General features: G+C 38.8%; 1 protein-coding gene across 1 annotated transcript in view; it reads left to right on the top strand.

The window, feature by feature from the left end:
- BCAP29 (B cell receptor associated protein 29) overlaps positions 1–15,594 on the top strand; it is a 76,980-nt gene extending 61,386 nt beyond the window's left edge. Inside the window, exons 7-8 of the mRNA XM_089685231.1 lie at positions 6,787–6,887; positions 10,751–15,594. Coding sequence (XP_089541357.1) covers positions 6,787–6,887; positions 10,751–10,789 — 140 coding nt within the window. The 3' untranslated portion in view covers positions 10,790–15,594. The remainder of the gene's footprint in view (positions 1–6,786; positions 6,888–10,750) is intronic.
- The last annotated feature ends 546 nt before the right edge of the window (positions 15,595–16,140 follow it).

Here is a 16,140-nt window from a genome sequence, read left to right as displayed (position 1 = left end):
ATAGACATTAAGCATTAAAGGGCTGTTAGGTGTGAATACCTGATCCAACCCCTACCTATTTATTTTCATATTATTGCATGAAGATGTAAGTTCAGATTGCAAAACCATGCATGTTTAAACCTATAGCAGAACTATAAATCCCTGGGGCTAACCTATATGAGGGAAAAACAGTAACATACTGCCAAATTGTCAAATACAGCTGACTACCATATCCCTCTCAGATTAGTCAGCTGGGGGCTTTGACAAGACCTGCTGGTGCCTATAGTTTTATAATATAGACAGCATAATTGAAAAGGGCTTAATGGAGAAAAATATTTCAGAGTGTTTACATAACAAAAGATATTTTAGTTCTGCTTTAAAGACATGGGGTCACCATGACAGCCTGCTTCTTGCATTTCGGGAAGGAGGTAAGGAGTGGCAGTCTCTACATTTCACTCAATACAGGTTTACTTTAACCACTTGCCCTCCAGAAGGTTTTACCCCTTTCGTGACCAGGGCATTTTTTGCAATTCAGCACTGCTCTACTTTAACTGGCAATTGCTCGGTCATGCAACACTGTACCCATATTACATTTATACAATTTTTTCATACAGATAAAGCTTTTGTGGTATTTGATCACCACTGGGTTTTTTATTATATAAATGGAGAAAAAACTAACATTTTGAAAAAACCCTAATTTTCTACTTTCTGTTATAAAACATATACAATTAAGAAAAAAAAAATTATTTTTAAATTTAGCCCAAGATGTGTCTTTGGTAAAAAAAAATATATTAATTGGTTTGTGTGAAAGTTATAGTTTCTACAAATTATGGTATATAACTGTATACAGGAATGTATGCACCTATGACACCAGACCAGTAATGGCCGCGACCAGCAACTTATATTGGGACTGTAATAGTGTGGCGGGCAATCTGGCACTAACAGACCCTCATTGGGAGAGATGCTAAATGATCAACTGACACTGGCATCAGTAGTGACACTAATACAGTGATCAGATATAATACTGTCACTGTACTAATGACACTGGCTGGGAAGGAGTTATCAAGGGGCAGTCAAAGGGTTAACTCTGTAATGTGTGTAAAATATGCTGCTTTTAAATTCTTAGTGGGCCCTACTCAAGCTAACAATGTCTGATGAATTGGATTCTGCTGGGTAGTGAGGCTAGGGAAAGGTTTGTCCAGACCCAAAGCACGCTGTAGAAATAGGAATAGACACCATGCCGCACACCTCATCCGGCCTGAGTGGTTAACAGGTAAAAGCAGCATCAGCTCTATTCATCTAAGCCATGCCCACAACATGTTTTTGCCCCGCCCCCAGGTCTTAATCTCGGAGGTCCATGATTAAGCCCCAGGGGTGGGGCAAAACAATTTGGGGGCATGGCTTGGATGAATCGAGCTGAAACTGCTCTTGCCTGCTAACCACTTTGGCTGGGGGAGGTCTGCAGTGGTCGAGATATTGCTTCCTATTTCTACAGGTGCTGCTTTTGCTTATAGACTTGGCTGTTTTTTTCTCCCTGCTTTACCGGGAGAAGAAACAGCCAGATTGCTGATCTGTGTACAGAGCCTTGTGAGTTTGTAAACACGGGGCTCTGTGCTGTGATTGGCTACGGCCAATCAGCAGATCTCAGCTAAAAATCAATGCCCGGGACCTGCGGACAAAATCTCACTGTAGCCAGTGACATAGTGGGTTTGCAGCATGCTATCCTATGCATGCCTCAAACCCAGAACTGGCTGGATGATGTACCTGTATGTTATCCAGCCTGCCTGGGCGGGTGAGAACTTGTTAAGCCGCTTCTTCAGTACAATTTGTGACAAGGGATTTGGGGGCAGGGCCAAGCCTCCCTGTCTGTGTCTATAGACGCAGACAGGGTGGCTCATAAGCGAGCCCGCACGAGAGCCCTATAGAAAGCAGCTTTCTATTGGGGCATTTGCTGAAGAGGTGGAGCTAGGAGTGCTAGCTGGTGATCTGAGAAGAGGAGGATTGGGGTGCTTTGTAGAATACCATTACACAGAGTAGGTAAGTATAACATGCTTTTTATTTTAATTAAAAAAAAAAAAAGACTTTTTAGTATCATTTTATATGATTAATACCAGAAAGTACCAGTTTTAATTAAAGAATAATTGCAGAAATGATAGTGACTTTAGCACTATGAGAAAAAGATAGGGAAATTAAAAATAATCAGATGTTGATTATCATTCACTTGTGGAAATGGCATCATGCATAAAACCGTATAATTCAGTATTTTGGAAACCTATTATTGAAAGGTTTTAAAATTCTGAAAATATCAAATGGAATTAAATAACACCCATTGGCCATCAAAATGTTTTCACATAGCAATTGTTCTTACTGCAGCATATGAGTGTCTATTTTTAAATGTACGTTCATATTTACACATACACTCCGCTATAGATTCTGTATCTGTAAAAAAAACAGGCATTCAGAAGGCCTTAAATGTTTTACAGCATATTACATGAATACATTAACAGAATTTGTGGTTTGATTTTATTGTCTCATAATTGTAACATAATGAAAAACTCATAAATTAGGCATCACAGTGGTTTTTTTTATTTATTTTTTGCTCCTGGTGAAAGACATTGTGTGAGCTTATACCCAAAACATGGAAACAATGTGCAGTGTTGTTGTTATGTTGATGACTACATAGTGTGTCCTCTTGATAAGGTATTCTAGTGTTATTACTTTAAACAAGGGCAGTGTGCTTGTAAAACAATGCAAATGATACATTTATCTCATGTTACAGGTGTTGTACAGAAAACATGGGTATCCATCTTGTCAAAATATACTGTTACAATTAAAATCTACCATATCCTAAAACCAATTGCAGGCAATATAGAAGCTAAAACTGACAGATTCTAGGGGTTTTGGCATTCAAATATCACGCCATATGTACAGACTACAGCAACTAAATAAGTTTCTCATTGTTAATAAAGTAATAATTACATGCAGTAATAGATAATGGTCTAATGGCAAGAATACACAATGTTAATGCTCATACATCACTCGATAAAAAAGGCTGAATTCCTGGAATTTCAGGTGCTACAAAGAGCACGACGATCAATAACAGTAAACTTTATGAAAAAACTCAGCCAGTGAGTGTCTATCAACCATCGTAGATTTTTAGCAATTATGTATTATTGAGAAAAAGCATTTTGTGCATGTTTTTAAACCAATAGTCGTTTTACAATCAACTCTAATGCAGTGATTTAAATATAACCAAAATGCAAGTTTACGTTAAAACTTTATTACTGAGAAGAACATTGTACTTATCATAATGTCTTGCAGACACAGTGGCTTAAACTACGGAGGTCATAGTGTTAGTGTCTATAAAACATAAAGCAATACATCCCAAACATGGCAATACAGGTTACCATATTATATACACCAATTAGGCATAGCATGATGACCACCCACTATGGCCCGTTGGTACCAGATACCACAGTATACCTTCAGAGGTCTAGTGAAGTCCATGCCTCAACCCATCAATAGCAGTTCCTTTAAGCTCTGTGATTGAGAGGTGGGGCCTCCATGGATTGGACTTGTTTTTCCAGGACATCCCACAGATGCTCAATTGGTTTGACATCTGGAGAATTTGGAGCCACTTTCAACTCGCGTTCCTCAAGCTATTCTTGAATTCATCGGATCCAGATACCTTCTTCCATTACTCCGCGGTAGAAATCTAATGCTCACATGCCCATTTTTTATGCGCTTTTGGCTGTGGACATGAATCATCATCACCTGACTGGTCTTTTGGCTATGTGGCCCCATATGCCACAAACTGCTATGCACGGTCTATTCTGACATCTTTCTGTCGAAACCAGAATGAACGTTTTCAGCAATTTGAGCTACAGTATCGGACTACACAGGCAACTGTTGCTTGCCACAAGCATCAGTGAGCCTTCGCTGCCCTTTTGCCATTTTGCTGGTTTTCCTTCCTTGGTCCACTTTTGGTAGGCCCTGACCACTGCACACTGGAACATCCCACAAGAGCTGCAGTTTTGAAGATGATCCGATACAGTCGTCTAACCAATACAATTTGGTCCTTGGCAAAGTCTCTCAAATTCTTACACTTGTCCATTTTTTCTGCTTTCATTACATTAACTTCAGGGATAACATGTTTACTTGTTGCCTAATTCTAACCCATTTCAGATGCCATTGTAACAAGCTAATCCGTGTTATTCACTTTACCTGTCAGTGTTCTTAATATTATGACTGATCAGAGTACATCACCGCAGACAACGCTGTCATATCGGTGTCAACCTTCAGCTCAAGGCTTCATGTAGTTATTTCCTTTTTGAAAGGTTTTTATTATTTTATCTGTCCCGGAACTGCAGCTAATGTGTGCACTGTGTGCTGCTATTTGCCGCAAGAATACAGAGGCCACAACAAACCGGCTTTGTGGAAGGGGCCTAAGATGAACTCAGTAAATGCAATTTCTATCCCTCCTGTTCCAAACAGGGATTTTGGCTTCTGTTGACCTCCTTATCTGCCTGTTTATTATTCAACAAGGCAGGATAGTGAATTGAATAGCGCCTTTCTTTTTACTAGAGGATTTGGCACACTACCTAAAATACGTCTTCCTGGAATTAAAAGAAAACACCTAATAAAGGCAACAAAAACACCACACAGATGGTGGCAGAAGGGAATTCCCTGTGTAAAGCACTATTACCTTCAGACACTGCCTGGGGCCTTCTTGATAATTTCCAAAGGTTTTAATGGAAGTGTTATGGTTGACAAAAACGTTAGATTTTTTTAAATGAAGTTTTAAAAACTGTTTTATAACAGTTTAAAACAATATATACAGTATAATGCATAAACAATTCTCACAACTGTATGAGATCTGAAGAAAGGGCACAGTAGAAGGAGACTGCTTGAGCTACTGAATAATTTAATATACTTTTTGCAACATATGAGCAAAGGATAAAAATGTTAAGGCGCCTACATCCCTAATGAGCCATCCATTATGGGATCCGTTACTGCTATGATCATAGTTATGTTTTAAAAGCTTAAGGATTCTTTCTGCAAAGGTGAAAGATAGTACCTAAATATGTAAAAAGGATGCTAGCGCTCCATCTCTTGGCTGGATAGAAGACCACATCAGCATGTCTAAAAATTGTTCCAAATAGCTGACAAATTGTGTACAAACCAGGGTGGATCAAGCCTGCTTTTTTGTTACACAAAGCCACAGGTTTTCATTGAGCAACATCACAACCTTGGGCACTGTGCAGGCTAGCGTCTTGACAACCACTGAGCTCATTGGTTGATAAGGAGGACATCGGGCAACTCCACATCATTTTTGTTTGACACACCCTCCTTCCCGCCCCTCTGTGTCAGCACTGGGGTCAACTTAGCTGCCTGGGGGAGAAAAAATTAGTAAGAAATGCTGGAATACTAGTTAGTATCAGTGGGAAAAGTGTATTTGCTTTGAAAGAATAAATCACCTCTATTGTTGGGTGTCCTACATATGTGGATGTTGCTGCGTTATGTAAAACTAATCGTTTACATTTTAGAATGGGGTGCCTCCAGATATTCCATAATTGTAAAGGGTGCCTTGATTAGAAAAAGGTTGAGAAACACTGGACTACATAATATTCATAAGCAATATCTACTATTTACCTTTCTAAAACAAAAAGGAAAATATTTAACATTTTTTTTTTTGTCCTTACTAATGGTGCCCATATACTATACAAAAAAATCAGTTGAAAGTTCAACTATTTGAATGTTTGGATGGTTTTTTTTGTTATTAGTGGGTGAAAAAAGATAATTTTTCAACTTTTCAGAGCCGAAAAGCGAAAAGCTTAAAATACATTTTTATTGAATGAACAGATTATGTAAAGTTAGCGGCTTTTATGCATGGTAAAACTTCATAAAGAAACAAAGGTAAAATGTCATAAAAGACAAGGAAACTAGCTTTTAGCAAACTTTATTGCAACAACTTTTTTTTTTTACATTTAAATAAGATACGAAAGTGCAAATTTTTCATGGTTTCTCAGCCATTGCTTGGTCCATTGCCTTCTCATTTTGACTTTCTTCTCCTGTACCTGCCGTATTGCCATAATGCCAAGCAATTGCTATGGCAATGGTTCTCTCATCCACATAATTCATACTGGATGGAGAGATATGAGAATGCTGATGAAGAGCCACAGAAAGATCGTTACACCATACAAAAGCGGGCATACATGAAAAGGACATCGAAAGGTCGAAGTTATTTTGTCACTTCCTTTCTAATGTGAACAAATCGAACGATAAACCAATTAATTTTTGTCCATTGAAGGATTTAATTTTCGAAGTTTGGTCACAACATAATGGTAGTATTTTTAGCACTGACAAACATTGTTTCATTTTTTTGAAAGCACTATTGGGTGATTTTTCGCATAGTGTATGGGCGGCATAAATAGTAAATTGGGATAATATATACCAATCATTATAAATTCTGTTAAACTGTATTTAACACATGAGGGAATATTTAGGGAAATGCCACAATAGCTCAAAGTTATTAAGTATAATTGTTCCCAATGTGTACTCCTCCTTTTCTTATCTCTATTGGGAATTGCTGAGTGAAGCTTTTTTTTAGGAGAATAAGTTGCTGTGTTTTGAGAGTAAATGTCCATGTTCAAATGCAGATCTAGATTCATATTTGCCAGAATTTGAATGGTCTTCAAGTAGACCAAATACTCACAGCCACAGTTGTAAAAGATGACCTACAAATCTACAGGTTTACCTGCTTTACTTGTATTTTTTAGAGGCTAATATTTGTTACTTTCATTCCAGCTCTTTCAAAATCTCAAGCAGAGGTGATTGCATTGAAGAAGCAGAGTGAAGGCCTTACACGAGAGTATGATCGTCTCCTAACTGAGCACGAGAAGCTACAGGTCTGTACTGTGCTTGGTTTTCAAAATAACATTTTGTTTTAAGGAGCTGATCCTCATGCATGTGCTTGTAGAGTGGACCTGTTTAGTCCTGTAATTGTACTTTCTTCATGTGTGGAGAAATCAGAGGATTTCTATCTTCCAACTAGGTTAGCAAATGTCAAGTGTAAATTTGGTGACTTTCAAGGAAATCCAGACAGCATGGTACATATGCTTGTTAAGTAGGTGAACTAGACTGTGTAGGTTATTGAGGTGAATATATGAAATGTGAATGTTGTAGATAAATGTTTCTCACATATATCAGTGGTTTGATGGCAATTTAGCAATTCCCTCTTATTTGACACTATGTGTGTGTGTGGCAAAAACTATATGAACTAATGGAAGAGTATACGTAATGCGGTTCCAGATGCACAGTGGTCAAATTACAGCATAGTTAGGGACAAAGCATTATGACCTTACTTATCAAGTGCATTGATTGCAAAATGCATCATTGACAGCTACCAATCACATTTAATTTCATAGTAGTTATTTTCTACATTCTCAATAACTGTATGTTATTGCTAGTTACCTATTTGGGAGACATGATTGTGCAGAGGAATTTTTTTTTTTTTTTTCATTTGAGATTGGTTTTATGAAGAAGCTGTATGTACAGTGGGGAAAATATTATCTGATCCCCTGCAGATTTTGTAAGTTTGCACACTTACAAAGAAATGAAGGATCTATAATTTTTATCATAGGTGTATTTTAAATCAGAAGAACAGAATATCAACCAAAAATCCAGAAAAAACACATGATACAAATGTTATAAATGGATTGCAGTTCAGTGAGTAAAAGAAGTATTTAATCTCCAAGCAAAACATGACTTAGTACTTGGTGGAGAAACCCTTCTTGGAAAGCATAGTAGTAAGATTTCTTGTAGTTGGTTACCAGGTTTTAACACATCACAGGAGGGATTTTGGTCCACTCTTCTTTACAGATCTTCTCTAAATCCTAAAGGTTTTTTGTCTGCCCCTTGGCAACTAAATTTTTCAGCTCCCTCCATAAATGGTCTATAGAATTAAAGTCTGGAGACTGGGTAGGCCAATCAATTACCTTAATTTTGCTTCTTCTTGAGCCACTCTTTTTTTGCTTGGGTGTTCTGGCTGAGGGAAGAAGGTTCTCATCCAAGATTTTACAATAGATGGCCCCATCCATTGGCCCCTCAATGCAGCAAAGCTGGCCTGTACCTTTAGTAGAGAAACCGACCCAAAGCATAATGTTTCCACCTCCGTGCTTGACTGTAGATATGGTGTTCTTAGGGTCATAGTCAGCATTTTTCTTCTTCCAAATACGGCAAGTCGGGTTAATGCTAAAGAGCTCAATTTTGGTTTCATCTGACCACAGCACTTTCTCCCAAACCTTCTCTGAATCATTAGACGTTCATTGGCAAACTTCAGATGGCCTGTACATGTGCCTTCTTGAAGAGGAGGACCTTGTGGGTGCTGCAGGATTTCAATCTATGGCGGCGTATTGTGTTACCAATGTTTTTTTTAGGTGACAATGGTCCCAACTGCCTCGAGTTCATTCACAAGCTCCTCCCATGTAGTTCTGGGCTGATCCCTCACTTTTCTCATGATCATCCTTAACCCATGAGGCAAAATCTTGCATGAAGCTTCAGACCAAGGGCGATTGATGGTTATTTTGTATTTCTTCAATCGGAAGAAGTCATTGGACGAAACACGTTAGAGTGTGGCTATCCGGTGACGTCACCACGCACACCGACGCACGTGTCCGGATCACGTGATCGTACTATCGCCATCTTGAGTGCAGGCAGGCTGGTGAGACGCTGGATACAGGGCTCTGAGCTCTGATGTAACAAATGCTTTACTTTTACTTGCTTATTGTGAGTGTGATTTCAAGGGGGGTTTTTTACAATAAATCTGTTGGATAATATTACACTATGGCGAGTTCTTTCTTTACCCACATGTGCTAATTTGGATATGAGAGGATCTTCTTTTGGAGTTTGTTTGGTGGAATACCGGATATATATTGATATGCTGATTGATTACCAACACATGAGGATCTTCTCTTGGAGTCTGTTTGGTGAATGCTGGATATATACTAATATGCTGGTTAATTACTAGCACATGGTGAGTGTGCATTTTTGATGGGGTGTTCTGAGCACTGAATATCACATTTGATGAAGGAGGATCTCAGTACTTCATTGAATGAGGATCATTGATATATGGACTATATTGAGATCCCTTATTTATGTTATTGCACTATTAACTTGTATATGTTTGGTGGTGGTTGTATATATTTGTGCAATTTAATTTATTGATTTAATTTAGGATTGCGCTATTATTTGTGGTTATTTTGTTTATCAAAATTTATTATTATATCCAGTTTCCATATCAATTACAGTCGGTGTCTACCTTGGGGATTGTACCTGGAGTTCACTATGTTGGTGAAGCCTGGACCTCAAGTAGGTCCAGCATAGTGGATAAAGTAAGACAGGGTTTCCCTGTATGTTTCCACCAGTTCCTGGCTTTTAATAACACAATCCACAGTGTGTAGTGCAAGTTACAGGTTTCTGCATTATCAAGACTTTTCTTCAGGGAGTTGCTCGTTGCTTCGCTTGTAAAGTTGCCTTCCTGGTAGCCATTTAATCTGTTAGGCTCCTTTCTGAGTTGGCAGCTCTCTTTTGAGACTTTTCTTGTTTTGGACAAGGTGATTTTGCCACCAAAACCTTCCTGCCTACCTAAGGGGGTCTCTTCCACCTCAGTGAGGACATTGTTCTTCCCCAAAACATGACAAGAAAATTGTCCTACATTATCTGAATGTGTTCAGGGCTGTTACAGTCTGCCTTTGTTTTGCCTGTTGGCCCCCATAAAGAGCATCCTGCTTCCCGCTCCACCATTGCCAGGTGAATCAGGCAACTTATCTCAAGGGCCTATGCTTTTAGATATAGGGTTCTTCCTTTCCCTACTTCCCTATCACATCTCATTTCACTAGTTGGTATCTGCTTCCGAGGTTTGCAAGGTTGTCACCGGATACTTAATTCACATGCTCTCTAAGTTCTACCGGCTTCAGCCACAAGGTGCTCTAATCTGTTATATGATTGTTTTGTTTAGGTCCTTTTAACCCTTGTTTTCTTTTGGACCTGTTGATAGTTCTGTTTACTATATTGTTTCCCACTGCTCAGTTTGTTGCCAGAGGGTGGTCTATGTATTCAAGTACTATATCCTATACTGTAATATAGGATAATTGGAATTTTGACATATCTGTAAATTCTGTATCTTGGAGTATAGTAAAGGACACAGGTCCCTCCCCTTTGTGGCTTTCATTATTTATTGCTTGCTAACAAACTGGAGTCTCACAAAGTGGGCGGGGTTGAAAGGGTTTGGTCTAAGGTGGCCTTAGAAAGTTTTTTTTGCCACTGTCCAATCACCTGAATGTAGCCTGTTTCTAACCTATCTTCTATGAATAAAACTCCCATGTCCTGTACTGTACTCCAAGATACAAGTTATCCAATTTACAATTTAAAATTCCTATTTTTCTACCATGTTTGACCTCACTTTCGTGTTGTTTGACTATATGATAAACTCCTATGTTTGTCACACTTTGGGCATTTTTCTCACACAACTTACAGAAATCAATGAGCTCTCAATCAATCTATCATCTCTCAAACTCAAATATATAAAGTAGAGTTTCTCAGCCAGGGCTCCTTAGCTGGTGGTGGTAGGTGCAAACAAGTCCACAAGGGGGTTGATAGGTATGTGGGATGAGGGCGCTTGGCCAACTTCTTCACCTACTTCTTTTTTTATGTTTGTTTTGAATGGAGCTTTATGGAACATCTAAGATGATTTATGTCTTTATTTCTACAGAATATTAAAGAAGAACAACCTGATAAGAAAGACCAATAACAGACTCATCAGCTGTCTGTCCAAGAAAACTAAAAGAATGTGAAAAGCTCTTCTATAATCTTGCTTTATTTTTGCAACTAAGAAGAAATATGCAATAGAGAAATGCAAAAGTTGTCAGGTTATTCTCTGTGATTTAGGAATATGGTCTTTATCATCAAATGCACTGTATATTTTATATTTACCACCAAATTTATTTTTTTGTGTTGCTAAAAGTATACTTCAGATGATCACACAACAGCCTTCACAAATAAATCTTTAGTATAAACAAAAAACATATTCTGATAGAAATAAAAAGAAGCTTTTGCTGACTTCTTTCTGAAAAATCATAGTTGACTGGCAGGCTTTGGACTTAATGGTTGTTTAGTCACTGGTCAGGAACAAACACGCAGCCAGTAAAGTCAGTGCAGAGTTAACCATTGTAAAACTGGCATTTTCAAAAGAAGAATTCCGTATTGGCGATCCATGTCTTTTACTTATCAGTAGTGGTTTCTGACAACAAAAAAACAAACACATCTGTACAGTAAAGTGCCACAATATTGTTCAGTACAGGTGGAGCTGGGAATAGATATGCACTGTGCTGGGGCCTACTAGTTTTGGGTATTGTTTGTAACGTTCTATCACACATGCATACGCTGTGAAGACATTTGTTTAGTTTTAGTGGTAGATTTAGGTTTGAATGGTGAGAGTTTGCATGTCTGCTTTATTTTTTTCAGGTTTGTATGCCATGGATGTATTTCATGTTCCTATTCAGTGTGATCAAAGTACTAAAATGTGGAAGAAACATTTTAATCACAATCACCTAGACTCCTTAAAATATTCAGCAAAATCAAACAATTCTTCCACTGTAAGCCCTAAAGTAGAAGTTTTTTCACATGCTGAGAGATTTTGACCAGTGGAACTATGTAGTTCATATCCTGTTTGTATTGTCACATTAAGCAGCTCTGAAGGAACCCAGCTCTGGATTTTAAGTCCCCCTCCACTCATTGTTCAGCTCAGGGCTAAAGGTAGAAAACTCCCTTAACATCAAAGGAAACTAATTTCCAGTGTATGTAATGTAAACCTGCCAGAATATATAGAGGCATGACATTGCTGTTTTCATTGTAGAAAATGCTAGACTTTTGGTTCGGTTTGAAGTGTGGACCTTGGGCCCCAGCAGTCAGTAAAGGAAGTATTGATTTTTTTTAAAGGGTAGCAAAAGTCCAGTGGTCTCATGCAACAAGTACCTAGTATTTGACAAATCTCCCTTAGCAAGACTTAAGTCTCCAACCACTTAACCACTTGCCTACTGGGCACTTCTATCCCCTTCCTGCCCAGGACAGTTTTTAGCTTTCAGCGATGTCACAATTTGAATGACAATTGCGCGGACATGCAACACTGCACCCATATGACATTTGTATAATTGTTTTCACATAAATAGAGCTTTCTTTTGGTGGTATTTAATCATCACTGGGTGTTTTTTATTTTTTGCGCTATAAACAAAAAAAGAGCAAAAAATTTGAAAAAAATTTTTCTTTGTATCTATTATAAAATTTAGCAAACACGTAATTTTTCTCCTTCACTGGTGTGCGTCAATGAGGCTGCACTGATAGGCGGCACTAATAGGTAGCACTGATGGGCACGGATAGGCAGCACTGATGAAGTGGCATGGATAAGCAGCACTGATGGGCGGAACTAATGGGTGGCACTGCTGAGTGGCACAGGTGGGTGGCACTGATGGGCAGAGGTGGGTGGCACAGGTGGGTAAAACTGATGGGTACAGGATAGTGGCACTGCTGGGCACACGTGGGCGGCACTGCTGGGCACTGATAATCAGTGCCCTGCTCATCAGTGTCAATCCCTTCACTGATAATTGCCAGTTCTCGGCAGTACTTTCGTCTTGCTGTGACAGCGTGAGGAAAGTGCAGCCGATAACCGGCAACTGTATTTACCCGGTGATCGCTGTGTCATTCGACACAGCTAATCATGTGGTAAAAAGCTGCTGTGGTTGGCCGTTTACCGTACCACGTGATCAGCTGTGTTCATAGGACACAACGATCACCGGCAGGACTAGGTGCGTGCTGGTTGGGACGTGCGTCGTGGAATGACATCAATGGACATCATCCCAGGATTACACAACCACGCTGTAGCCGTTCTTTGGCTATAGCACGGTGGGTACCAGTTAATCTCATTTCCTCTAGTAATTCTTCAGTCTCTGACTGTTTTTCTGTAGAATTACATTTAATAAATATTACATGCGGCCCTTCAAAGATATTGGGGGCTGAATTTGAGGCCTCCTTTCTCTTTCCAGTTGCCAAACACTGTACTAGGAGATAAGCTAGGAAACTAGATAAAAAGTCAGCTGTGGTATGACAATCTTTCTTTTTGATGATTGGTAAATAATTCTTTAGTTTTATGAAGAAAATTCGCTTCAGGCACCTCCAATATTGGCATGTTTCACCCATTTAATTACCAGGCCATTTTTCAGCTTTCAGCGCTGTGATAGTTTGACTGGCAATTACTCGGTCATGCAACTTAACTGTAGCCAAATTAATTTTATACCATTTCTGCGACAGCACAGTACAGAGCCATGTGCTTACAAGCAACAAAGGGCTCTGTTCACAGAGTAGAGATGTGGCTGTTTTTTTTTTTTCTCCCCAAAAAAAAGCCACATCTGTTCGTAAAAGCAACACATATCACACACCTTACATATTGTTAGGCACATAGTTAACCCCTTGATTGCCCCTAGATTGTTAATTCCTTCCCATCCAGTGTCAGTACAGTGACAGTGTACAGCACTGATCACTGTGTTGGTGTCACTATTGATGTCAATGTCTGTTAGTGTAGCTCATAGCCAACGACCGCTTGCCTCCAGATTGCCCGGCACACTCTCACATTTTTAGGACTTTGGTTTAGGTATACATCTTTCTGTATTTTTAAGTCGCTTCTTTAAAATGTATGTGGAAAACAGAAAATTTGCTCATGAGACGTCATTGATGGCAGAAACCTCCTTGGAAACTGACTGCTGATTATCCCTTATTGTTTCATCTGTGTTGGCTACAGGGAAAGTAACTACTTCTCTAAGAAAAAAACAAAAACAGTCAGAGCCTTTAGGGTAGCTTTCTCTCCAGCCTAATGGAGATGCTAATGAATGTATACTACAAGACATTGTAATAGGTAAATAACATACTGAGGCCAGTATCCATGGCTTTAGGGCAAGAGCTTTTCTATTGTTTCACTAAGAAAATGAATGCCTCTTTACATTAGGTTTTTGACTCCTGTCTTCCCAGCAGAATCCGTAACATCTCTGCTCTCATTAAACTGTGGAGCAGCATTTTAGATAAATTACCTGTCTGTGTGATATTTTTGTGGGAAATCGTCAACAGTTTACTATTGTATCCTTTTTGTTTCAGAATTTTCTAATTAACAAGAAAGAGTTAATTGAATGTACATGCATGTTCTTATGCCTTGAGACAGCTTATTAAATTAATTTGTAATGTATACATTTTGTAAACTATAAGCACTGATTTGTGAGCAGTCTAACTCTACAAAAGTGCCATTTTATGTTAAAGCTGAACTCCAGGAATTATTCGTATTGCATACTTACATTGGTCCAGGTTGGCATTCTCTGACTGGATGAGGTGGAGAGGAGGGTTGATAATGTCATTTTCTCCACTTTGTCCAATTCAGAAAGCACCATGGGGCTCATTTACTAAAATTTGTGCACTCAGAATCTGGTGTGGCTGTGCATGGTAGCCAGTCAGCTGGAACAGCTTGTTCAATTAAGCTTTGGAAATAAAACCTGGCAGCTGATTGGATTCTATGCAGAGTTGCACCAGATTTTGCAATCTCCAGTATTTGTAAAAAGCCCTCTGTGTTAATTGAAAAAAAGAAATGCAAGGCATTATATGAATGGCAGCAGTGCCAAGCGAGCGACGCCTTCAGTGTGCAGGGGGAAGCTCCTTTCACAAAGCCCAAGCAGGACTCAGAAGATTGTGTTATTAGTCAGAGTTACTACAGTGATTTTCACATTCCCCAGTGGCCCATCTGGTTTGAGATATGCATACGTACATTGTGCCAAGTTGGACTGATGTAAGAATGCAATAATGATAATTCCTGGAGTTCAGTTTTAAGTGAATCTGCGATGAGAGAAATACCTCCACTGTTCTTCATAATCCCCTTCTAAAAATGATGGTTTACATGATTACATGGTAGTCATCCACTTTCATTACATAGTCGAGTAACAGGAACAAAATGCAGCAAGTCAAGTTGGAAGTTTCCATCTGAGGCTGATCTGCTGAGAGCCTAAAGATTTACGTCTGCAAAAAGCAGCCTCCAGCAAGAGAAACCGAAACAATGCTAGAGGTAATATACAGCACACACAAATTTTGGTAGTATAATTATTCATGTGGAATATATGTTCCTAACTCAGTACTCAGGAAGTAGCCTAAGAGCAGCAGTGTGTCCAGTCCATGTATCCCATCAGTCAGAACTACAGGTGTGTCCTTGGGCAGGTACCCGGATCAGTGCTTATTGACACACAAGGAGTGTTGCTGAAAATCGTATGTTAAGGAATAAAGACCCTATGAACTTTGCTGCTTTTTGAAATATGTATTCTATGTGTTGTAGCTATATAGTGAGAGAATGCAGCTTTCAAACGTCTCATTGTTTACAATATGGTACTTAAGGAATACAGACCTATGGGGAAATATCTTCAAAAACTACTTTGACACTGTTATAGAAATTGTTTACAATTCTTTTTTTGCTTATGCACTTGCCAAAAAATGTATTTTTAATGATATCTTAATAAATATTTTCCTACTGCCTGAGTGAGGTGTGATGCTATTGTTTATTTACGGTCTCATTCAGATAAACCCAGAAAAAAAACCCAATTTGTATACGCTTAACATATATGGCCATGTTAAATCGACTTTTGTAATTATTTATAGTGTAAGGGTTCATTCAAACTGTGCGGTAACCTGTGTTTTTCTGTACTGGGCAAACGCAGGTAACCGCTAGTGCACTTGCATGTCTGCATTTTTCCTGAGCAAACAACAGATCACCATACTGCACTGCTGTGCAGAGATATGAAAGTAGTGTCCCTCTGTGATACTTCAAATACAACTCTAAAGAGCAATAAAAAAAGGGCAAAATGTGAGACTTTCAATGTGCTACTCACTATGGAAAATAAAAGTAGACAACACATCAATCCATTTATTGTTCAAAATTATTTAAAAGCACTCTGTTGTCCAGTATATGCATACAACCCAACCACACATACAGTATATAAAGAAACTACTATGCATATAATCGGCCAACACCTAGAACATGGTTAAATGCCACACAAGTGTATCTTACATATGGTGATTTCTTCC

This window comes from Staurois parvus, unplaced genomic scaffold, assembly GCF_062004578.1.
Source record: "Staurois parvus isolate SC_StPar_1 unplaced genomic scaffold, SC_StPar_1.0 ptg000019l, whole genome shotgun sequence".
NCBI classification, from domain to species: Eukaryota; Metazoa; Chordata; class Amphibia; order Anura; family Ranidae; genus Staurois; species Staurois parvus.
This window is presented reverse-complemented; position numbering and strand designations above follow the sequence as displayed.